We start from the raw sequence: 24,687 nt of genomic DNA, 5'->3' as shown, positions 1-24,687 counted from the left end.
ATCCGCATTAAAAAGAAATACTAAATACGGCTGCCTTGTGGGTCACAACCAAGCAAGCGACAGAGGGGTCTATTCACTAAAAGGAGTTGTGGTTTGAACACTCTCAAACTATTCATTATAAAGGGCCAATACTTGCAGAACGCTTGCGTGTGAAGAGCTGGCCCCGTATAATGCATAATTCAATAGGCGAGGAGACTGAAGAACTTTTACTCATCGGACTATACATTAAACAGGGCCAGCCAAGCCCGTCCTAATGTATAGTGAGGTCAAAGAGCTTAAAACCCAAACTTTCCTGCAAACTCTTCTGACAACTGTCTAGGGTGGTTTATTTACTAAAGAAAGAGTTTGCAGGGCAGTTGCGTTTAACTGAGAAAGGTTTTTTTTTTGCGAAATACATGAGAAAACGGAAAAGCCGAATACGAAGCTGAATTAAGTCAAACGTTATCACAACCGGTATATACAGTCACACATATATAAATACACAGTATGAGTCTTACTTGGGATGTGCTAGCAGCTGGTATAAAGCATGCTTGTTATCATCCAGGCTCATCATAGCCACCAGGAAACATTTGATGACCTCCCATGCCTGCCTCCGATAGTACGGCTCTGTATTTGCACTTTTCAAGCAATCCAAGGCCGTCTCAATAGCCTAAAAACAACAAAAAATATAATATAGACAGAAATTCTGCAATAGGGGAAAATGGCAGCTACTTAGCTTTCATATAAAAGGGATAGCAGTGCTTATAGGTTTTAATGGATCTGAAATAAAACCTTGGTCCCCAACCAATAGAAGGGAATGGGTTTAGCCTACGTGTGGGTTTTATCATATAAAAGCACCATGGAAAAAAAGAACCAGCTCTGTGTGTATCTAGGGTGGCAAATTGCCTTTCAATCCATAGTGATCACACATCAGAATTATACCGGGGAGATTATAGACTAGTATGTCACCTTTTCCATGGGAAGCTGGATAGAAGCTTTGCAGTCTGCAAACTCCACGGTGATGCTCGGTCCTTGTATCTCAGTGACCACATACTGCAGCTTCTGGGATTCTTTCAGCATTTTCCGGTTGCTTCCACCAAATTTACCCAGGACCCGGTATGCCACATGGGAGATGCTGTCTGCTGGATTCCTCAGCGTCCGCCACAAAGCCTGATCCAAAAAATAAATAAATCAAAGTTATCCCTTTAACCGCATGGCAAGCTAGTGGCATTAACCCCTTTGCTGCCAAGCATCTGCAGCAAGTGAATGCATAACAGGAACCTTTGAGAATTGAGGAAAGAACGGTCAACTATTTTCTACTTTGTCATAATTGCACATGCGTGTAAATGAGCGTTAAAAAAATCTGATTAACCTTTACTGCACTAAAAATTATATATATATATATATATATATACACTAAAGTAACAATTTCTATTAAACATAGAAATTATAATATAGAAGTAGAAACTTACAGCAAACTGTCCATCTATAGTACAGATTTCACTAAAGCAATACTGCCCCCTAGTGGAATATATCTATTATAATCAGCCTTACCTGCATGAGCTCAGCACGAACCGGCTGGATGTGATCGTAGAGGAAGTCTGGCTGAAGGTTGTCCACACACAGCTCCAGTGTCCTCAGACCCTGACTCACTAACGTCTGGGACCCATTGAGAGCAGACACCAATGGATCCATCAGCATGGGGAGATAGGGTAATAACGAACTCAGACGGACAGGCACGGTGAGGCACAGCTCCACAAAAAGGTCCTTCATATGCTGTTTGTGCAAGCCGCTCTGCAACATGTTGAGACCTACAAGAGATGAGAGTTGTCAAAGAGGCAGCCTCAGACACAAGCCTGGAGAAAGGGTACAATGATGGCGGCACTTAGGCGCTGACCTTGCAGGAGATTTGGAAGCAAGGGCAGGAACTCCTGATACAGGAGGTCATGGCTGCCTCCACCAATCGATCGGAAGAGAGCTCGGAGAAGAAGGAAGTAGTTGTAGGGTTCCTTGGCCGTCTGGGCAAGGTCCATCGAGCTGTTCACTATTTTGTGCAAATGGGGCTGAGGATAAAGAAGAAAGTAATGCATCTTCAGAACTACTCTACCATAGATACCAGCGGGCACCACACACTGCTTTTCACGATCAATATGCATTGTGAAGTTCAGACTTCATGCTATACACCATACAGAAATAACCAAAGAGCAGCTAGAAAAATACATAGAGATTCTCTTAATAAACATAACCTTTTCATGTATATTAAACTAATCAAAGTGCTTTAATATGCACTCCTCTTTGGTGAGGCTATCTGGGACATGAAACTGCCCCCAAAAACAAAAGCGAACATCTATTCCAATTTGTCACGGCTTTTTTACCTTAAGCATTTGCTCGTTATCCGCAGCGAAGAGGGAAACAGAGCCAAAAACCAGCTTGAACAGCTTGAGGTACAAGTTGGACAGCTCCACGTTGGATCCCATTTCTGGAAGCCTCTCCAACAAGTACTCCACCAGGATCGTAGCAAAGAGGGCTGATGTGGTGGGGTTCGCCAAGAAGGAATTGGCAACAATCTGAAAAAGAGCAGCTTGACCAAATTAAACAGTCCTGAACAAAAAGAGGCGAAAAGCATCCTCTGCCCAAAGCCTGATTCTTACAGACCTATCTAGCCTGGTGCGGAAGTAATATGTCAGAAAAGGGAGCAGTCTGTATTAAATCTCATTTAACTCTTTGTGTTTAAACCATAAGATATTAAAACAGTAAAATGCAACAACACTGCTATATCTCTGAGCGCATTATGCAAGCAAGTCTACTCCTTCCTCAAAGATATGGATCTCAACTAAGGCCCTTAAAAACACTAAAAATTACGCAAAATTTGGGAGTTTTAACTACTCTGGTTTACAATTTAAATCATTACAAATATAATCTGTTGATGAAACAATGTTATAATATATGTATTAAATGCTTAGATTTGTAAACTATCTATAGAACTGTAAGGAGATCCAAAGAGCAAGACATTAAATTGTTGCGACTTGTTATGCAATCGTAGCAATCGAATCGCCTTTTGTCATTTTCTGCATGTATTATATGATGCGGGTGCTTCATTAGCGAACACATAATACCTGGAGTGCGTAGTTCTTGGATATTCTCTCCACCATGTAGGGGACGGTGGTCTGGAAGATTTCTTTAAAAGTCAACGGATTCATCATTGTGAAGACGCCAGCAAAGTGCTCCAACACCTCCTTCTCTTCTTTCATTCGCACCGTCTGGCAGTTGGCAACTCGGATGTACGTTTGTCCATTGCCAGCAATCTGGACCTGATGAGAAACAAACGTCACAATGTAAAAATAATGGCATATGACGCACATCTATTTCTATTAGGGACACTGCAAGAAATAAAAAATTTAGCTTCATCTGAAATTTCTCCATGGGTCCGATCCACTTTAAACACGTTTGCTATGGAAATACCTGATAAATATCCAGTGCTTGCATCGCATACTTCACTAGCTTAATGTAAATCTGCGTTTCTTTGGGTTGCAGTTGCTTGTTGGGTACAAACTGAGCCTCTGAAAGATAAGAGCAATAAAAAAAGGTCCTGAAATAAAAGAAAGGGAAAGCAACTCAACCGAAGGGAAGGAACGGAGTAGGAGTCCTGTGCTACCTCCAGGTGCTTTACACGACGTAATGCCCCACGTTATCGTCTTGACTCCACAGACCAAGGTTTTCACCAAGCTCCGGCAGTCGGTGACTTGGAAAGTCTGCTTGTCCTCTTTGTCTTTTTCCCCTTGCTTGTCGAACACCGAGAGCGGCACTTGCGTGAGCGGAGTGGTGGGGGCGGCAGGCAGAGCGCTGTTGGGGGTGGCAGCCGGGACGCTGGGTATGATGGTGTCGGCAGCGCAGAGCTCTGACTGCGGCTTGCACTTCTTGAAGATAGCAGATAACTGATAGCGAGCTATGGTGTGAAACTTCAGGACAAACACCTGGAGAAGGGAGAGCAAAGACATGCAAAAAGACGCAGAGAGATATTAGCGCCCATTGGCTGTGATGTATTTATTATTACAACGTATAATGACAGGACTGCCCCGGCACCTAATTGCACAGGACCTTTTTTAGTATGTACCATCTACTTGTGCCACAACTCCTTCTCCATGCCCTTGTAGTATACACCCATGGGTTTATATATATATATATATATATATATATATATATATATATATATATATATATATATATATATATATAATGTATTTAATAAACAACTCATTAATCTGATCTAAAAAATGAATGAAAATAGATTACAAAACTGACCTCAAGCATTCTCATCAAAATATCCCGTCCATTCCCATTTTCCTGTTCGCTTTTGGAGCGGATACAATCCACAAGGTTGAGGAGAAGCTTGCAGGACATGGTCTGGATGCTGCTCGGTATTGATTCATCGTCGATATTCTTTGCAAACAGTTGGACAGCGAGGGAAAGGTCATTGAGGGGGAGATGCTGCCTCACGTGATGCACGAGATCCGCAAGCGTGCTGTACGCCAGGGGCCTGTCGGCAAGATAGTAAAGAGACGAGCGCATGGGTCTTTGCAAACATGGAACCATCAAATAGCTCTAACGGATAAAAGCAACCTAACTCAACGTATGGCTTGGACTCGGCAAGCAGAGTCGTCTATACAAACTCAGCCATACCTTAGCGTCTCCCGGGCTGTGTATCCAGAGCCGATCAGGATAGATTCATCAAACAGTTTGTCCATGCACGGGATGAATTCTAAAGTTGAAGAATAAGACAGCTTTATAATACACTGAGAAATACTTCCATCCTTATAACACACAGATAATGGAAAGCATGTGGCCATACAGCGCAGGACGGGGAGAGGGCCACACATCTTGGAATAAAAGTTAACTCTACCAAGGTTATTTCTTTTTCTTTCAATCTGCCGTGTTAACAAATAAAAGTTGCTGATAAACCGTAGCAAAACTCCAAAACATTCTTCACCCTATGCAGACCATGCGATTGCAGTAAGGGTTATATGCAAAGTTCCAGTGCAAAGTTTGAAAAGTGGTCTTATTACCATAGCAACAAATGAAAACTGGATCATTGCACCAAATTGTGATATTCCATTTGTTGCTACAGTGCGGTCGTAAACCCGCTCTTACCATCTTGCATTAGGGTAGCAGTCTATATCTATTCACCTATATTAATAAGCTCTTTTTCCAAACGCACCCCCGATTGTATTAATAGTAGACCTACTGTGTCATCGCATAACAGAATAAAAGAAACATTAAAGTACTCACGGCTTCTTAAGTCGGTGCTGAGGATGTGCTTGGCAGCGATGAGCAGCTCCTTGCGGAGGTGTGCGGTTTCCGGCGGGCAGTTGGTCAGAAGCTGCAGCATGCCCTTCACCATCTGCTGAGAATGCTTTGCAACCGTGTCCTTTAAAAGAAGTCAGAGACGGAAGATGAATCAATACGAGCCATTCATACACTGTACATTGTACTCCATCGGTTACCGCTGATACTATTACCTGATAAATTCTTATGATGTACGCCAAAAAGGACAAGGTTTTGATCTGAGCCGCTATGAAGTCAGCGTAGAGCTCCTTATTATACAGTTTATGCTGCCTGCAATACACAGAGACAGATCAGTGATCTTATTAATGATCCCTGACAACATTGAGATTGTGATTGTATATTACATCAGAAAATGACATCACACAGGAAGAAATCAGATGAAAAATACAAAAAGTACAAACACAATGTGAGTTACGATGTACAGATCTTACCTGGCATTGCTGGAAACCTGCGTCACGATTGTGTTCATGATGAGCGGAACAAATTCTGACACCATGTTGTGTATGTTCAGCTTGTAGAGCTGGGAACAAAGTAAAAATATTAGCTTAAGAATAAAAGTTGGATTAAAGCACCACTGGGAAATGGGGAGCTACTCTATGCAAATGATCATGTCTGGCAGAGGAAAAAGAGTTAAAGGCTCGGAGACACGATGTCATTATATACACACACATTAGGAATAGTCGAATAAGACGGCTACACATCACCTGCTTACCTGATACATAAGGACAACTATTATAGGTAGTTCAGCCAGAACCTTCAAGGAAAGCGAGCCCTTTGGGATGATGGTATGCTGCAAGAAGAAAAACAGAACGATGATTGCCATTTGTATTATTCACCCAATACACACACAGTCTGTAAAGATACCGTCATGGGGAGTGGGGAGAACTACACATTTTAGATGAGAAAAAAACTGATGCAGTTTTCAGAACAGAATAAACCCAACTGAACAGAAAGACCATCATCCTACATTTCAGTAAAAGCCTCTGGGTTCAAGGTGCCCTTTCTGCCAATTAACTAAATGCAGTAATAGAAACTTCATGCCTAGTACTGTGAATTCCCAAACCCATCCCAGAATTCATTTTTTATTCAAGCAAAATTTGGCCCCGTTCATCATTTTTGTAGGGAATGCTTGTCACGTGACACAAAAGCAGGCAAGGTTTGGTTGTTGCTATAGAAACTGAAAAAAAAATCTTAAAAGCTTTTTTATGCAACTAAACATTCAGAGGAAACACTAAAAATTACATCTGCTGAGGTTTAGCTGCTTACAAAGCCAGAGCAACTAAAATGTTGTCTAAGTGGAACAGTGCCTTTAATGTTAGAACATACCAGCACAGTATATAACACATAGTTTGCCATGAGGATTAACAACAATGCCAACCAGGCCAGAGAACAGGGAAGGACTCTACGGTACAGACGCTGGACCTACCGTTCTAGTCTCGCTGTCCTCGCGTTCGGGGTTCACTTTCACCACAATAGTGGAAATCATGCCGACCATTTCAGGAGACGGAATGGTGTTCTCAGCGATCACAGGTGGGTTCTCAAAGTAGCGATTCTTAGAGGTAGAAGAAAGACAGAAGAAAAATAATTCATAAGTAGAATATAATCACGGCGACTTCCTTACAAAGCTTCAGAGCATAACAAAGTGCATTAAAGTCGTAAGAATTTGATGGCGCTATATAAAACAATAAATAATAATAAAGAAAGAACACACCAAAAAGAAACATATGAATACTTACCACAACCTTTCCAAGCTCCTTATAAATCTGTCGCACAAAGTCCAGGAAATGGTGTATCTAGAAAACGTGAAATAAAGTATTTATATAAAAAAAAAAAAAAAAAAAATCAACATAGAATAGTTTTTTCTTTAAATTGGTCACTCCTGATTTTTGATGCTAACATTTAAAGAGTGGCCACCCTAAGACCTGTCCGAGCCAATGTTGGCATAATCGTAGAAACCACGGGAGCCGCTTACCTCTTGGGTTATGGGCGGCCTGAATTGTTTGTGCAGCTCAATGATGATTCTCAGGCAGATCAAAACATTCTCTTCATTCTCCGTCTACCAGAAAATCACAACGTTAATAAAGACGCACAGGCGGGTTGGGTAAACGCGCTAAACGGGTTACCCGACGCGGGTGGCCCCCTACAGAACATCGACTAAACAGAGTTTGGTAGCCACCGTTTGTGACAATCAATAAATCGATGCCATGGTGACCTCGACACACAACAGATGGATGAGAACATGCCGATACCTCAAGGAAACGGAACATCACGGACAGGATGTTTTTGGTATGAGGCCGCAGGTGTTCATTGGTAGGAATCCGGTGAATTATTTCCAAGACCAGCTTCCGCAGTTGCTAAAAATAATAAAAAAGGAATTAAATGAATTAACGTGGACGCGGAAATATTCAAAAACTTTGACTTTCTGAATTCGTTTTTAAGCGTTTACTTGGTATTCGGGTTACCTGCGCAGGTTTCTCCTGGAGGAACTGAACTTCCCCATCTTGCAGAAACGTAAGAAAGCGAGGGATGATGTGCTCCAGAAAAGTGGAGTATTGGGCCGAGGTGGTGACATTCTAGAAGAAAATGAAGATATAAACTAGGTTATCAGCCTTCACATAAGTAAAATGCCTTTCTTGGGCTTTTGGTGACAGCGGCAGTCTTTTTAGGGACCAAAAGAATTGTTATTCCCCCGGTTTTAACAAAAACTGGCTGCTTTCATGTAAAATAGCCAGTCATTTAAAGTAATCAGACTGTTGGACATGCAAACATATCTCCCAACTTTTGACTCTCATGGGAAGATCACCTAAGCCATAAATGTCTAATGACACGACAGACCATCATGCCATAACAAGTAGAAGCAACGCCGTTGTCTCTTCTTGGCTACAATACTCCACTAAATTTCACTATTCAGCCTTTTAATGCAAAAAGCCTTGTTTTAGGGCTTTCTTGAAGAGCGTACCTCAAAATTCTCGCTGACCTCCTGCATCATTTTTAGCTTGGTTTCATCAGCTGGAGACGGCAGAAGAAGAAAGGAAAAAAGACGTGAAGAAGCAGAACAGGTAGAGGGAAAAAATCCCCAATACATTAAACCTCCTTAAAACATAATCCTAAAGCATCGTATTAACCAAAAAGGAAGATAAAAGTAAAAAAAAAACAAAACCGTACATTTCACCGGATACAGTTAAAATAAACATAATCTTCACTCATAAAGCGGAGGATGCAAATAATGTTTCATCTACGCGAAACAGCAGCGGGGGTATATACTCTGGGGTACTTAGTCCGGACCCCTCCTGATTTATTTGGCACTATTCCTTTCCATAGACATCTCAGATAATTATTGCGCACCGTATAGAATACGACACGTCGGTAACAGATCCTACAGCGAGGGGATTCCTGAGGTTGGAACAGAGGCCAGCGTTTTACGTGATGTCAGGATTGTTTAGGTTTATTGTTCCTAATACCAGTCAGGTTTCCGCTCATCTTCCTTAAGCGTTGAACATGTTTACACGGAGGAAAAGGAAGCAATCAGATCTTATCAGTTTAGCTCTCAGCGCCACATGTGAACTGTATGTACTTTCATGCGCGCACACACCACATGCGCACACACACCACATGCGCACACACACACACCACAAGCATATCCTGCACACAACACAAAACTCACATCTTTGAGGCTCAAGACTGAAGGTTTCATCATCTTGGATTCAGATCTTATCAGTTTAGCTCTCAGTGCCCTTTGTGAGTTGTATAAACACATACATCCACGCAAATACATCCACAAACACACACGCACACGCACGCATACATACACACGTACACACAGGCCACATGTTTTAGGCTCGAGACTGAAAGTTTCATCATCTTGCTTAAAAGATCTCCTGTTTCTTATGGCATTTTAAGAAATGGATGTTCCAAAACTGAAGGAACCTCCTAACAATTAATACAAGGACCACCGCTGACAGGACCAATGCTGTCTGAAAGGCTTGGGGCAAGAAGGGGGCATATTTCAGAACAAGAGACCATAATCTAAAACTAGACGGTCAGAGTGTAAAGAAACTCTCAGAAATGGTAGATTTAACTTAAGACAGCGACATCCTAAGGAAATTGGATATTTGGGGAAAATGTCGCATCTTTTTAATATCATGAAGGTAGTATGTAAGGTTTTAAGCGAGTCTTGCTACATCGCTTAAACACCTTGAAGTGGAGCCCGCCAGCGCACATCCATAATGACGAACACTTGGGAAAACTGAAATCAAAAAGGGGAGCTTCATGGGGCATCCATACTGTCTTCCAAAGACTCCGGACAAATTAAATAGAGTTAGACTGTCAGACAGTGACTGCTGCTGGGGAATCATGAAACATACGTGTGTTGACATCAGTAAGCGCAGCGACGAACTGGAGGTATTTCTTCATCAGTGTGGTCTGATCGACCACAGTCGGCCCCGGCGGAGGCACGAACGCCATTTTTCTTCCTTGTTTAGATCACAGCTTTATGAAGAAGTCATTCCACCTACAGAACCAAGAGAAAGGTCATGGAACATCGTCAGGGGTTATGTCCACAACTGCGACTGCTCCAGCCAACAAAGCACAGACGGATCTTCGCATATTAGAGGGACAGTTTTGAAAACACATTTGTGCGTCGAGTTATGTCTCTTGTGTTTAGAACATTAGCCATGGTTTTTCGTCATTGTAAAGGTCAAACAGTCACTAAATGTAGGCAATTCTGTAATAATTCCGATCGTCAGGTCAGACCATCCCATCCCACAGAAGCTGTAAATGCCCCCAGGAATGACTTATAGAGGGAATAAAGTAAGGGCAGTTAATATGTGGAGTTCACCGACATTCAATGGCTCCATACGGGCGGATCAGGGGTTATCGGCTATTTATGTTATTGAGGAGAACGTTGCTAAACAAGCACAAGGCCTAATAAAAGGAGATTTCTCCAGCCACATCAGCACGTAACTAATGTCTTAAGAGTGATGTCTCTTAGGTTCTGCTGGCGCCGATATATAAAGGTTATAGTATGAACGGGTGGAGGAATGGTGGAGGGACAGCCAGGATTTCACAGCTCTTCTACTTTTAGAGGCATCTGAACGATTCAATGTATGAAGATGTCTGGGTAGATGTATCACGCACCCCGATACACACATTATCTCGAGGCCTCACCTAGGGCAGAACCGCCAATCACTCATTACGAGTCCCCAAAGATATGATGTCATACCCCAACACTCCGTTTCTTAAAGGTACGAAGGGTCTATGAATGCAGTGTATAGTCCCAGTCCATGGGGGAAAAGGGCCGTAACTGGCCAATTGAGGAGCAGCACAATGGGGTGGTCTGATCAGCCAAGAGGGCAATCTATCCCCTAACAGTTTTTTTTTTTTTATATATTTTAGATATTTTTTTTTAAATATTCCCTACATACCCAGGATACTTTTTTGAGCTCCTACACATAGAAAGACCCTCTCAATGCCTGACAGTATGGCACCCCTGGGACGTAAATAGAATTAACATATAGTGGAAGGGAGAGACGGGCTGCGGATGCATTCTGCTCTTAATGTTTGCCGTCATAATTCAGAAGAAAACGTCTTCCATTTAAATGCACGAGGCGAAGCGCAGCACCATTCCCGCCATCAAACAATTACAGCAGCTTTCTATACAGCGCACCAAGTGATTCCAAAGTTTTGAATGGCAGCGTATACGTCGTATACATAACAAACATACATTTACACATATAGATCCAACAGGAGCTGTAGCCATGTACACCGAACGTCCCGACACAAGACAGCAAAAACAACAGAACAACAGGCGTCCGTCAACCCTGATGGGAGACGCATCTACCCCAAAAAACACGCCGGCCAAGCACATCACTACCCGCTCAGACAGTAACAGCGCAGGCATTGGGGAGACGGGTCTGTTAATACCCCTGTAGGGGTAAATTAGGGGTTCTAATAAAGACAGAAGTACAGAAAGTCTCTAGGCGAGGCTCATAGCTACAAATACTTTCACTTATATGTTTTATACCAAATTGTCAACGCATACATTTGGTTAACCCTTAAATTGCAAAAACCCTCAATATCACATCCAATTAACTCCTGCCTTCCCCAAATAACTCCTGCATCAAATCCAACCACAGCTATCAATATCTCATCTACTTAACCCTTCCCGCCATGAAACACATTTAATAACTACAGGCCAAAGATATGTACAGTTCTGGAGACCCCATCACCAGAAGGATATTGACACATTGGAGAGATCAGAGGACTGAGAATAAAACGGTAAACGGTTTGCAGGATAATAACGATCGGGAAAGACAGAGGGATCTCAATATGTATAGCGTGCGGCGGAAAGGAGAGAAAGAGAGGGGACAGAAACATTTAAAGGCATTTATCAAGGCACAGGGGAAACATCAGAACAAGAGATCCTGATCGAAAACCTGAGGCTCAGAGGTTTAGATGTAACGGAAGGAAGTTTTAATTTACCGAGTGGCGGATAAATGGAACAGCCTCCCAGCAGAAGTGGTAGAGGTTTATACAGTGAGGGGATTTAAACATGCGTGGGATAGGTATAAAGCTATCCTGAATCTAAGACGAGATCAAGGACTGGGTCTACCTCAGGAGAAATGAGCAGAATATTCTATGTAGCGGATAGAACCTTTATGTTAAACGGGGGCAATATAACTCATTTAACCCCCAGAATGAAAGAAGGCTCAAACTATCCCACACCGGCAGATCACCTGCATCTCACTCCATATCAGATTAACCCTTAGACTGCCAGCATAAGAGTACCCAGCTTTCACTTGCAATGGTGCCGCTAATGAAAGTGAGCACTTTAGCAGAATACAGACCTCACCCCGCTATTAAAACGAGCCGTTATAGGCTGCATGAATACCGAGTACAATCACCGGAGCACCGCAACCAATGCAGCATTTGATGCAATGAAGCTGCCTAAGCCAGGCCCTTATTCCAGCCCCCTTTTGTCGGGCCCGAGTTCACACACATGATCCGATGTATAAAGCACCGATCACAGGCTGCCCCAAACGGGTAATCGGTACCCCCAGAACCTCTTACCCCTATACCTTCATCAGACACACACACCTTCCATTCACACGGTACCGCCGAACCGGCATCGGCGATCTGCAGACACTCACCGCATCCACCGCCGCCTCCCGCTCTGCACAGGCTCAGGGTCCCGTCCCGTCAGCCTTTGCGCGAATGAACAGGCCCCAAACGCAAATGTGTGAAAACACAAATCCGACCGAGAGAAACATATCTTTGTAAATCAGGCAGCCTTTACAATTGAGTTTAACGTTCCTATTGTGTAGGAAAAAAAGGCATAAAAATAAAATAATTATTAGAAATGATGGGGACTATATTTTAGCGCGGAGTGATATCTGTATATGACCATCGTTTTGGATGGTCTTCATACGTCACGTTCTAGCGACGGCGGCTGAACATGCGTCACTTAAAGAGGCAGCCGTTTACCCTGTTGTGATTGGTCGAGCGTTACATGTTTGAATGCATGCTTTAGGTGAATATGGTATTTGCTGTTTGCTACTCTTATATGTTTTACATATTCAGACATGTGAACTGAGAGAGCCGTATTGTCAGCTTTAAACATATTTTCCTTTTATTTATATAAAATAACGTTTTATTGTAAATTAAAATAAAGACAGGACATAACTTGAAACCAAAGGAACTCTATATGTGCTTTTTCTAGAAAAAACAAGTTATTAAATAAATGTAGTGATTATAGAACAAAATATAGACAGTATAATCACAAAAAGACAAAAAGGTTTATTTGTAGTGTGCTGGGAAATGTGATCTTCTCTGCAGTTATTGCTGATTGTGGTGAACCTGGTTAGGAATAATTAATCATTAACTATTATTAATAATCATTAATTACTATTTTTTCAACTGAAGGGTATCCATCTTGAAAGATAAAGAAACCACATGAGTTGTGAGTGGAATTGGCTTCAAACATTGGTGTTGAGTAGCCTAGCCCCGAATTTCAAGGCCTTCAAATAAGGTGGACAGCCTCTGGAGGATTCCCGGGGGTTGCCGCAGTCCTACACCGCTGTATTTCCATCACATGTCATCTAAAGCACGGGTTTTATAGGGAGTTGTGACATGGGATGGGCTTTTTTCTTTAACATCTTGGGGGTCATCATTATAACGCATGATAAGCTGTGACTGGGACAGGTAATGATGGGTTAAAGAATTTCTAATTGCGGTGGTGTCTTCAAGAAATCATATTGTCCATCAATCTACAGCGATCAATTCCAAAAGCGGATAATCTCCATCTCTCCCAGACAGACGTCCTCAAGATCTCAAACAACATCCAAATTCATTCAATGTATTAACTCTGTGTCATTGTGCTCGGATGCCCTCGGTGCAGTCGTTTCTCTCTGGTCTTCCACTTTTCTCTGAGATCTGGGTGTCACTTTTTTAGATTAAGGCTATTAGGAGATATAACGACCCTTTATTGCAAAATTTGTCAGTAATCAGAATGTCGCAGGTCACATCTATTACAGTGTGGCCAATTACGTTTCTGTAGTGCAACGGTATTTGACTAGGGACGTTTAATATCAAATGCGTTTTATCGTAAACTGGTTAATTAAAATAAAGTAATGTGATGGGAGTTGCGTTACAAAATCATTAGATTCACACACAATTGCTGCTTTTGTTTCGGGCTGCGACTCCCATAGTGTTGTGCTAGCCGGTGCTGGATATCAGTGTTACTGTCACATATATTTGAGGCTTTGCTTTCTTTCAGCACTGAGCAAACAAAAGCACAGGGCAGTTAAATTGTGCTTCAGTAACGCGTGTGGCCCACTAGAGGGCAGCACCATGTTCTCTCAAATGCATCTGCATGGAAGGAAGGTGATTGGGACACAGAGCAGCTGACAGAGCAGGACAGACAGCACAGGACAGACAGCACAGGGCAGCATCAGATCGTCTCCCTTCCCTGACCAGATCAGATGGCCCTTGGCTTCCCCCAAAGGACCCAGCTTCTTCTTCTAATACCTGCTTTTATCAGTGTGGCGTGTGGAAGTAAGTAGCCTGTGTATGCATCACCAAGGCAGATACATTAATGAACTGTCAGACCCTGCATTTTATAGTATTTACATATTCTATCTATCTATCTATCTATCTATCTATCTATCTATCCATCTATCTTTCTATCAGATTTCTATATTCCTCCCTTTCTCTTTATTAAAGCAATTTTTATACCCCCTTTGAATTATTAACTTGGGCTCTTGCTGATGGGTTTTTCAGTTGTCAATCAAAATACATTTAAAAAAATATATATTTTCAAAATGACTTATTTTTCCTGTTTTGGGGTTCTAGATACATTCTACACCCTAAAGTTTGCTACAGACAGCCCCGTAACGTCCGGTGCCCAGGCAACTGTGAATAGCAGTTTATTTTTCAGAAAAGACAGTGTGACCCAAACACTCAATCCTAGTCTGTATCAGTTCCATTGGATCTACACACCTTTGCTCCTAACTCACCAGTCTGAGAATGAATCCTGCGCAGGTATTAAAGTACTGGCCAAAGCCCCCGGAAATTATACAGTTTCAGTACAAGTGACCGAAGGACACTGTCGTTCTTGCGAGGTGGTGGCAAGAGGCGCAACGCACCTCTACGTTACAAGTGAGTGATGTCTCATCTGAGAATGCTGTTAGTACATCGTACATTATACCTTCGTTTATTGGTTCATCTAGTCATTTACTCGAACCTTGGTCCTTGTTCTCGTCTTAAATTCAGGATAGCTTTATACATATCCAATGCGTATTTAAATTCCCTCGCTGTATTAGCCTTTACCACTTCGGTTGGGAGGCTGTTCCATTTACCCCCAACCCTCTCAGTAAAGGAAAACTTCCTTACGTAGCATCTATATGTGAAACAGTATGATGGGACATTCCCTCGCTTTCCTCGGTAGGTGCTGGATATTTAGGACTTTGCTCTGGATAAACATGTCCCTGAGTGCAATCAAGAAGAGCAAACAGTTAATTAGGAATTCGCTGAATGCTGTTCATCTAATCTGTGTGAAATCAGCCTAAAATCAGCTAATTCTACGCGTCTGGTAATTCGACTTCCCTGTTTACCTGATACGACACTCCACCAAGGCCAAGCCAGTAGTATAATGTCTATGTTTTGTATTTCACTGATAAAGATTGCATAGATTACAGTTAAAAATGTGAACTGGATTTTCCCTTTAATATCACCAATGCTCATTAGATCTAAGCAGGGACCATAAACACAATACTTGGATTCCAGGCGGCTGAGAGTCATTTCAACCTCTCAGGGGCTTTGACCAAAGTAGAGCTTGATAAAAAATATTTCCCAGTTGTGGTCATAACCCAGACTTTTGTGCTAAATGTTATGAAATTTCTAGCTTTTTGTAGCTTAAATAATCAGCTCAATATAAAATATATGGCTTTTTGATAGATGGTAATTTTTGTGACAATAGTCATTTTCAGGCAAAGCGTAAGACTGGTCTCCAGAGAGTGACCTTGGCCCCCATTATTGTATTCTGCAGAGTCTATAGTTGGGGATCTAACAGCCACACAAAGAGATGGAAACACGACATCCATCAGACGTGGCTCCTCGTTTGCCACCAACGACGAACTCCACTTATCCTTTATCATCCGAGATCCAAGTGACTTCTTTAAAGCAGCTGTCTTCACCTACGTGTGGAGTTTCGGAGATGGGTAAAGTTACTAAAAAGAAAAACGCTGTTCCCGGATTGGGAATTGGACAGACTGGGCAAATGTCCATTGGGCCCAATGTTATCTCCTTTATACGTTCATAGGCGTTCATGCTTCAGGTCCCATACGTTTGTGCCTGTCTGCTGGCTCGATTCATGTACAAGTATAAGAGTGTGTAAGAGTGTAACCATGTGTATCCAGCCAGGGGCTGCATGTACTTTATTTAGTGGCCGATTTTCAACCTCATTTGTTAGGGAATCATGCACTTTTTATAAATAACCCCCTTTGTGTTGTAGAATTCACATACAGTTTTAGTGATTGATATGAATTTGCTAACGTGATAGAACCTCTTTAAGGAAGCATTTGCATGTAAATAATTACCCAGTGCTGTTATAATAGTATTTATTCCTTTGGGGAATCAGCCCTCTCGTGTCTATTCTACCTTATAATAATCACAGATTATAATAATCCTGCTTTGTTTTTATTTGATTATTATAATAGATGTTTACTTCTATTTATTTTTCATTTCAGGGCAGAAATAGTCACATCGGAGCCTTCTGTAAGTCATAAATATCCAATACCCGGGAGATATAAAGCAAATGTCCAAGTATCTGCTCATCTGCAAAGTTCAAGGCACAGAAGAAGCCCGTGGCAGAAAACAGGACGTTTCGAAGCTCCGTTAACCTTGCGAGGTACAAACCCAAATAATCGGTATTATGAAGAATTCTTGTAGAATGCGCCGATAGGTGTTTTATAAATTGCGCTATTATGGTTTATCAGGATTAAAGATATCATAAGAATGGTACAGTTTGGGGAATATTAAGGATGGAAAAAGGGACATGGAGATCTAAAAGAGGGACTGTTCTTCTTAATGGGACACTTTTAATGCATAGCTGAGAGGTCCCTTTAAATTTCCTTGGTTTTGCAAATGTGTTTATTTATTTTTTTAATTTCCAGATGTCTTAAAAAATATAACAGTTGCTGGTCCGTCACAGACCGCTGTTGGGGAAAGGTTCCATATAACCCTGCACTTCTTTGGCAGGTAAGAATTATTAACTGCGATCTCAGAGTTCCTTTTTTTATTTTGTCCTTTGATTGACAATGTACAGTGCTGTACACACCTGTATTTGCGCATGGTTGTATACGCACCCAGCCACAGTACCATCTGGGCGGTCACTTAGCGTAGCACACAGCGAGAGAATTTAAATACAAGAGGGGATATATGGCACTATTTAAACTATTTTATTGGACAGCACTGTGGCATTATATAAATCAACAAATTATAATATTTGTGACTGTAACAGGATTTGAGTCACCATCAAAGCAGGAAGTATGACATAAAAATGCACAGCACGAGGTCATGTGATATCATGCTTCCTGTTTCGCTTCTGTCATTCATTCAGCACATGGTTTAGGCAATAAAGTCATCAGATTTTGAAAGAGTATCGACAATTTATTTGCATCTCCAGAGTTTTTGTCACTAAGGGTGACCAAATGATTCCTTTTTTTTTTTTTTTTTTTTTTTTTACATATAAACAGTTAATCGTTTATATGTATCATTTCTATGATCTTTCAAATCATGTATTAATCCTTAAAATCCTCACCGAAAGTCATTATTAAAAATATATGAACACATAAATAAGCTGAACATATATATATATATATATATATATATACATGTGTCTGACTAGCAGGGGGCAACAGGTGGCAGGTATACTCTTCGCTGCATCACCTCCCAAATGTCCCGGTTTTCACAGAACAGGCATGAGTTTTGTCATTATATGACAATAATCATTTTCTTCTCAAATCTGAGGGTGAACAAGAAGAACTTTAAGGTCATCCAATTTGGAGTTTATCTCATATCTCATAATAGATGCTTTTATTAACTTCATTCCATAGTAGTTGACATCCCTACTTAAATACAAGTGAATCAGTTACTGAGAGGGTTAATTATATCTGTCGGCAGAAAAATCCCCGCAGCTATTCCAAAGCCCTAACCGCTCGCATGGACCTGGCTGATGTGGCCAAGATTCCCGACCCTTTCACTGTGTTTACCCGGAATACAGACTCATTGAGATGATCAGGGCCATACATGAGGTTCACCAACCCATGGCAATTCAGCAGCTATTTCGGAAATACGTTCCATCCCCCTTAGACCTTTCTCCAGCCATTTCAAACTTCCCTACAATCATATCAATTCAGATATGGTCCTATAAACAAAGACATTAATATTTGGATGTTTAGGTCCATGGTCTTTAACTCTGGTCCTCAAAGAGCCCCAACATCTCATGTTTTCCCTATTCCATCAGCATAGGCATTTAATCAGTCACAGAATTAAAAAGATGACCAGTGCATCTGTAAAAATGCTGTGAATATACACTTAGAGCTTAGTCTTTTGGAAGACCTAGTTAAAAAGCGATTTCTGTGTTGATGGTGACATCCAGTGGTCCATTTGCTTTAAGTAACTGGTATTGCTCAGTTATTTTACATGAATTTCCATATGACAGGGGAGTCCAACCCGCGGCCCTCCAGCTGCTGCATGACTACATCTCCCATAATGCTCTTTCACCTAAGGGGCTGGCTGACGAGTATGGGAGATGTAGTCCTGCAGCAGCTGGACGGCGGCAGGTTGGACACCCCTGCCATATGAGATAACAAATGCCACACCCTAGTACCTCCAATCACTGTTTTGGGGTCTGAGTACAAAACAGAAGGAGAGAGATAGACATGGAGCTCTTGTTGCTTTGGCACAACTCACACCTGGAAAAAGACCTGAAGGCAGAATAACACGGAGACGTAAGAAACAGGTGTCGGAGGGTTGGATGGCACGATGGCCCCACTCTCCTGGCAGCAGTTCCTTATAAATCATTACAAGTATGGGTAAGATATGTATATCTCGCATGGAGTCCTAATTGTATCCTTCTGTTGGCATCGTTCAGCCTGTAAGAAGTACGTGGCTTTTCATCCATGTACACAAATGCTGCTTAATAATATTATTCAGGGTTCCTTCTTTTTCTTTTCAGCCCTCCACTGTCTGTTTGCTACCTAATAAAACCAGAATGCGTGTCTCTGGACGGAGATGAATGCCACGCGGTGGAAATAAATGACAACACCTACAGTATAAGCCACGTCTTCAATAAGACAGGACTTTATTGTTTGAGTGTCAAAGCCAAAAATGACATCAGCATGCTGAGGAATTATCACGCTATTACTGCATACGCTACAGGTGAGGATTGATTTCTTCTACATACTGCTAAGAACTGAAAGTGCCTCTGAGCCAAAAAAAAATCCCAACAAAATAATGTATTTCTTACCAGTCAAAATAGTTCCTTTTGAGTGTTTTTCCATCAATGCAAACTCTTTATCTAACCGTGTTCTAATGGTTTAAGAAAAAGAAATCAGGGATAATGTTGAACCTGATTTTTAGTCTATTCACATATCTGGGGTCTCACCAGAATTGATGCAGATGTTCCAGGTATGGCTACTAATCTCCAGGGTTCCAGGTAGTCTTTTGATCTCTGGGTGGTGGGAACATCTGCTGTCTTTGCTTACCTTCTGCCTACTTCTACCAATGTTCTACCATAAACCCTTCTGCCCTTCTCCAAAGTAAAATGGTCTTGTGCCACCCTAGATCCTTCTTCCCAAGGTGTCTTATTCAGAGGAAACTAACAGGCACTTGGGCTCCACTGAACTCTTCTCTTCCAGGGTTAAAAGAGTTCCTGATTACCATATCATATATTTATAAAACAATTACACTGATTCTGTTTTAGTATTTTAGGATTCTGAGTGAAACACCTTCTATCTGAATATTGTGCTTAATATACAGGTGTCTCATCTGGATAGTAAAAGTAAATGTAATTTATTTGCTCTCAGGCGTACACCAGATATGGTTCATTTTGCCATCCTGTGCCTTCATTTTGATTGTCCTTGGGATTATCGTCTTCATCATCTACAAATCTAGCAGCTGCGCGTCACACCAGAATTCACTGGTAGAGGTGAGTTACCGACAATCATCAGATTTAGCTCTCAAACCATACTCAAAAACGTGAAAAGAAAAGAAAAACGTGAACACAAACACAAATGTTTATGAGTGACAGTTCTTGACTCCTAAAGGTGCTGTGGACTTTAACTATCCATAGCGTGGTGGACATGCAAGCTGTTGACATCCACAAGCTGTTTTCTAATCCTTTTTGCATGTTGTACCTAAAATTCCTACCACACAAGGTTCCTAAATACAACGACTCTGACAACTGTTCTTAGTTTAACCTTCACTATTTGTAAAATTGTAGTTATTAAAGCAAATCTGTCACTTTTCCAAACCCCTCAAGCCCTCTTGTTAAGTCGCTGATTGTTGTGTATTGGTTCAGACAGTCTTTGTAAGGGATGATGAGGAGAAGAAGTCTTGTGTCCATCAGGACAGGAGATTCATAGTCTTGCCAACCTTTCCCAAACATCTGAGAAATTAGCATATTTATTTATATTATTGATCACGCGATGAATCCTTTCAGTGTTCTGAATTGGAAGTAAGACCCTCGAGCAATCTGATTAAATATTAAACGGATACATTACTAATTTACATGGAATATTTCAAAGCACTTCATTCACTCTTTACGCTTTGCAGACATGATAGATATAAGGCTGCCTGTATATTGCTTTCCTTTCCGCTTTACGCATCTTGGCTCACTGATGTGACACAACGGGAAAACAAAAAGCTTTGAATGGGGAAATAATAATACGTTGACTACCATGGACCGAATTCACAAATTATAGCGAATTACTGCCATGCTTTGAAATTTCCGTGCATGCTCTCTGCCTCGTCCCTTCTGCTTCTGCCCAGGAGCCAAGTAATGACTTCAGCGTTTGCTTTGTGTGAAGGGAACCCGCTGCTATCTGTACAAATTACACTCACTGATGTTTTGGGATCAGAATGTACCAATTACAACTTAAATGTCAGCACAGAAAAGCGACCAGATTCTGGAGATGTGAGGCAGTCGCACAAATTGGGGCAATTACCAGCAATATTTTTTTACATTTGACCAAAGACACTATATGTAGATGTACCACCGCTAACCACCTCTAACCACCACTAACCACCTCTAACCACCGCTAACCACCACTAACCACTGCTAACCACCACTAACCACCGCTAACCACCACTAACCACTGCTAACCACCGCTAACCACCACTAACCACCACTAACCACTGCTAACCACCTCTAACCACCTCTAACCACCGCTAACCACCGCTAACCACCGCTAACCACCTCTAACCAGCACTAACCACCGCTAACCACTGCTAACCACCGCTAACCACCACTAACCACCGCTAACCACCACTCACCACCGCTAACCACTGCTAACCACCACTAACCACCACTAACCACCGCTAACCACCTCTAACCACCACTAACCACCGCTAACCACCACTAACCACCACTAACCACCGCTAACCACCACTAACCACCGCTAACCACCACTAACCACCACTAACCACCACTAAGCATTCTGTGCATTCACTCCTTGTTTCAACCCAGTTATATGCCGTACATTAAATAAATCTATTGTATGGTGTCTACTGATTAACATAACCAATATATATATCTATATATAAACATAGAAAAGTAACCAAAATATGGTCAATATAAATATATACAATACAATATAAAGTGTGTCTTAACCAGAATCCCCAGTTGAATACAGGCGACCTAGTATTTATTTGCTGATAAATGCCTCCTTGAGGACTAGCATTAGGGCAGTTTATATAAAATACACGGGATCCTTATACCCTACGATCGGGTAAATTCTTCTTTTCAAAGAAGTTTTTTAAGACTATGATGACGTTTAAAAGGTTTCAGATCGTATATGTTTTTATGACTTAAAAAGTGCCCTCTTAGAATGACATAAAACGTGTTTCACAGGGTTTAGATACATTTATAAGTGTGATTTTTTCAGTGTGAAGTGGAGTAGGAATGAAGCCCTGCCACCTTTTCTTATTATGTTGCAGGGAAGGGGTGATGTAATACCCTGCTTTCCTCCTGTGTTTGTTATGTCACTAACACCATTTAAAGTTCAGTTCTATAATCTGATTTGTTATTGCTGCTCATTAACCCACCCGCTGGTGCTTTAAAAAAATCTATAGTCATTCTAAAAAAGTTAAAATGATTATGGATTGCTTAGCAATTAAGATTTCTTTGTTCCAGCACTATCACTAAAAACATTTCTTAACTTGATTTTCGTAGTATCTGCATGGTTATTTTCCTCCATGTAGTTATATATCCCACATGCCTCACAACCATCTTAATATAAGCGTCCTGCTTATCCTGGTGCCCCATTGTCCCACTTTTGTGGGCAGTGGGTATCATGGAGCAGTCATGGAGATCAGAGCACCTTTCGCCATCTAGTAAGAGAATAAGAATGATGAGGACGATGATAGGATTGGACAGTTGATGGAATGTGGTTTGGGGAGCTCTAGGGTCTTGAGTGAAGTGTCAAATATGGTAAAGATTGTAAAAAAAAGTGAGTAGAGCTTACACTGTCCATGTCCAGATGAGAGGGAACTACTCCAGATGCTGGAGCCTTGGTGTAGTTCAGTAATACGTCCTTTATTCACTGAAACTGCCCTTTGATTACGTTATTAGAGCCCTGACCACACCATACCCCCACATTTTAGGTGTCCAAATCAGGACCCCTCTGAGGGGGTGACAGGTGGGGTGGAGGGGCAGGCATAGAGCTAGAAGAGACCATGGCCGGAGGCTTGGCCACGCGTCCACCGTGCCTGAAATGGTAGGTAGATTGGGACAGTGACCAAAACCAGGACTGTTGGTAGGTATGCTGTATAAATTATTGTAAAGATGAGACATGCAGTTTTCAAAAGATGAATATGTGGTCAATAATAGTACTACTGCTGCTTACCAACCTTATGAAGCTGACATAACCCATGGAAAGATCAGAACATGACTTTCATTTACCGCTACGGAGCGTCAGCGCAGAAGGGAATTGTTACTTAGTATCTATGAAGGTGATGAATCACAGATTGAACAGGGAGAAGCAATGTGTCAGATTTGCTAAAATAACCAAACTCACAGCTGTGTGCTTAGACCTCGTGTTCTATAACGAGCACAGAAAGTTCCAAACCTCACATTTGCAGCATGATAGAGGTGTGTGGAGGGAGGGAGGATTGTTATTTCTTTTTTTCCAACCATTTGTTAGCTCTGGAACTGTTAGAAGTGACAATTATCGTAGGCTGGAAAAAAAGATGGTTTTGTAGCAAAAAAATAATTACACTTGCTATATTTTCTGTGCTTTGTCATAAACTCTTTAACTGCTAGTGGGACTGCATGAGAAAAGATGAACTGAGAAATTATCTGGAATGTACGTTCTTCAAAAGAAATGGAGACACCTAGGAACTCCAGAATATCTACTTTTTTTAGAAGGTGGATTCAGAGAGGCCGATCAGTTCTTTTAAATAGTCCTGATTTTCTGCAGGGTCATTACACGCTGGCAGTCTGGTTCCTTAAGTGGAGTCCATGATAAAGAAAATAACTTATTCACTAAAGAGAGAGTTTGACCAACCAAATGCATTATGAGGGACCAAACCCAATAACGTTCTGCTGCAAGGAGCACTGAGGTGGCCCTGTATAAAACATAGTTAAGTCTGTAATGTGCAGGTTAGGTTGACTGGCACTGGTCCCTTGTGAGACATGGTGATCAGGGCACGGGTGAAGCTTGTATCCGGCAGCACGTGGTTGTGTTTATTCACCCAACAGGCACACGCTAACGGTCCAGATCTGCCATACGAGTGGCCATAAAGGTGATCGGCACCATCTTGCACTGTCCCACCGGCCTGAGAGTAAAGTTCGTGAACTGAAACAAGAACTCTCCTCCCAATCCTTGCTTTATAAACAAATCCTAGAGAGAGAGTGTATATTATATATTATCTTTTTTTTTGTTTCTTTGCAGGTGGCAGATTTTGACTTTTCTCCGCGAGCTGAGAATTATCAGCCTCTCCCACCCTATAAGGAAGTCTCCGCTAGAAATTTCAGCTGCACTTTGTGTACCGGAGATATATCCAAGAATGAAAGCGAGACGCGCGTAGAAGAGCAGCCGCTGTTACCGCCATCGTCTCAATCCGCCAGGAGTTACATGCTGTGACATTCTGCTTTAATAAAGCATTCATACTTTTCATAAAATTAGCAAGTTTTAGAGACACTTTGTGAAACCTGACATTATTGGGGATATTGTCTCCATCCGTGGAAGGACTTGCAACTTTGAGCTGAATGATTATCAGCTTCTGAGATGTTTTGCAAGAACACACATTATGAGCTCCATGGGAGCGTCCCATGTAGGCCACCTGGAGGTCTCCCTATTCTGGATAATTGGAAACTTTAAGTAGAAATCCATCTAAAGTTCTCTTCACCTGGACAACCTTAAAAAGCATGCATGCCTTTAAGACATGAAGTGCTTGAATATGATGTCATATCGATGCATCACCGAGCCTGCAGTACTCATAGATATCATAAGATACCTTGTGAGACTTATCTATACCTAAAAGGAGCCAAATTAAGTGGTGATAGCTATTTTTTGGTTATTTTAATTGTCATTGTTTCTCTGCAATCTGACCATTGACCTGTAATTTCAGCATGAGGAACAGTAA

General features: G+C 41.6%; 2 protein-coding genes across 2 annotated transcripts in view; one reads left to right on the top strand and one right to left on the bottom strand.

Annotated features, from left to right (window-relative positions):
- The window catches only part of TRRAP (transformation/transcription domain associated protein), a 59,719-nt gene extending 47,143 nt beyond the window's left edge, over positions 1-12,576 (bottom strand). Inside the window, exons 1-22 of the mRNA XM_053470894.1 lie at positions 12,418-12,576; positions 9,687-9,832; positions 8,282-8,331; positions 7,785-7,895; positions 7,572-7,676; positions 7,295-7,378; positions 7,059-7,115; positions 6,749-6,874; positions 6,035-6,112; positions 5,754-5,842; positions 5,496-5,592; positions 5,266-5,404; positions 4,660-4,738; positions 4,282-4,516; positions 3,635-3,953; positions 3,442-3,539; positions 3,096-3,290; positions 2,355-2,546; positions 1,877-2,042; positions 1,534-1,790; positions 949-1,149; positions 498-649 (exon numbers count right to left, since the gene is read on the bottom strand). Of these exons, the coding sequence (XP_053326869.1) occupies positions 498-649; positions 949-1,149; positions 1,534-1,790; positions 1,877-2,042; positions 2,355-2,546; positions 3,096-3,290; positions 3,442-3,539; positions 3,635-3,953; positions 4,282-4,516; positions 4,660-4,738; positions 5,266-5,404; positions 5,496-5,592; positions 5,754-5,842; positions 6,035-6,112; positions 6,749-6,874; positions 7,059-7,115; positions 7,295-7,378; positions 7,572-7,676; positions 7,785-7,895; positions 8,282-8,331; positions 9,687-9,786 (2,930 nt within the window). The 5' untranslated portion in view covers positions 9,787-9,832; positions 12,418-12,576. The remainder of the gene's footprint in view (positions 1-497; positions 650-948; positions 1,150-1,533; positions 1,791-1,876; positions 2,043-2,354; positions 2,547-3,095; positions 3,291-3,441; positions 3,540-3,634; positions 3,954-4,281; positions 4,517-4,659; positions 4,739-5,265; positions 5,405-5,495; positions 5,593-5,753; positions 5,843-6,034; positions 6,113-6,748; positions 6,875-7,058; positions 7,116-7,294; positions 7,379-7,571; positions 7,677-7,784; positions 7,896-8,281; positions 8,332-9,686; positions 9,833-12,417) is intronic.
- Positions 12,577-14,300: 1,724 nt separating this feature from the next.
- On the top strand, positions 14,301-24,364 carry TMEM130 (transmembrane protein 130). The gene is made up of 8 exons (XM_053472004.1): positions 14,301-14,373; positions 14,671-14,976; positions 15,866-16,037; positions 16,566-16,726; positions 16,992-17,076; positions 19,058-19,260; positions 19,908-20,029; positions 23,994-24,364. The coding sequence occupies exons 1-8, from the start codon at positions 14,301-14,303 to the stop codon at positions 24,183-24,185; spliced, it is 1,314 nt and encodes a 437-aa protein (XP_053327979.1). The 3' UTR covers positions 24,186-24,364.
- Positions 24,365-24,687: the final 323 nt, after the last annotated feature.

The sequence above is a fragment of the Spea bombifrons genome, chromosome 7, assembly GCF_027358695.1.
Source record: "Spea bombifrons isolate aSpeBom1 chromosome 7, aSpeBom1.2.pri, whole genome shotgun sequence".
NCBI classification, from domain to species: Eukaryota; Metazoa; Chordata; class Amphibia; order Anura; family Pelobatidae; genus Spea; species Spea bombifrons.
This window is presented reverse-complemented; position numbering and strand designations above follow the sequence as displayed.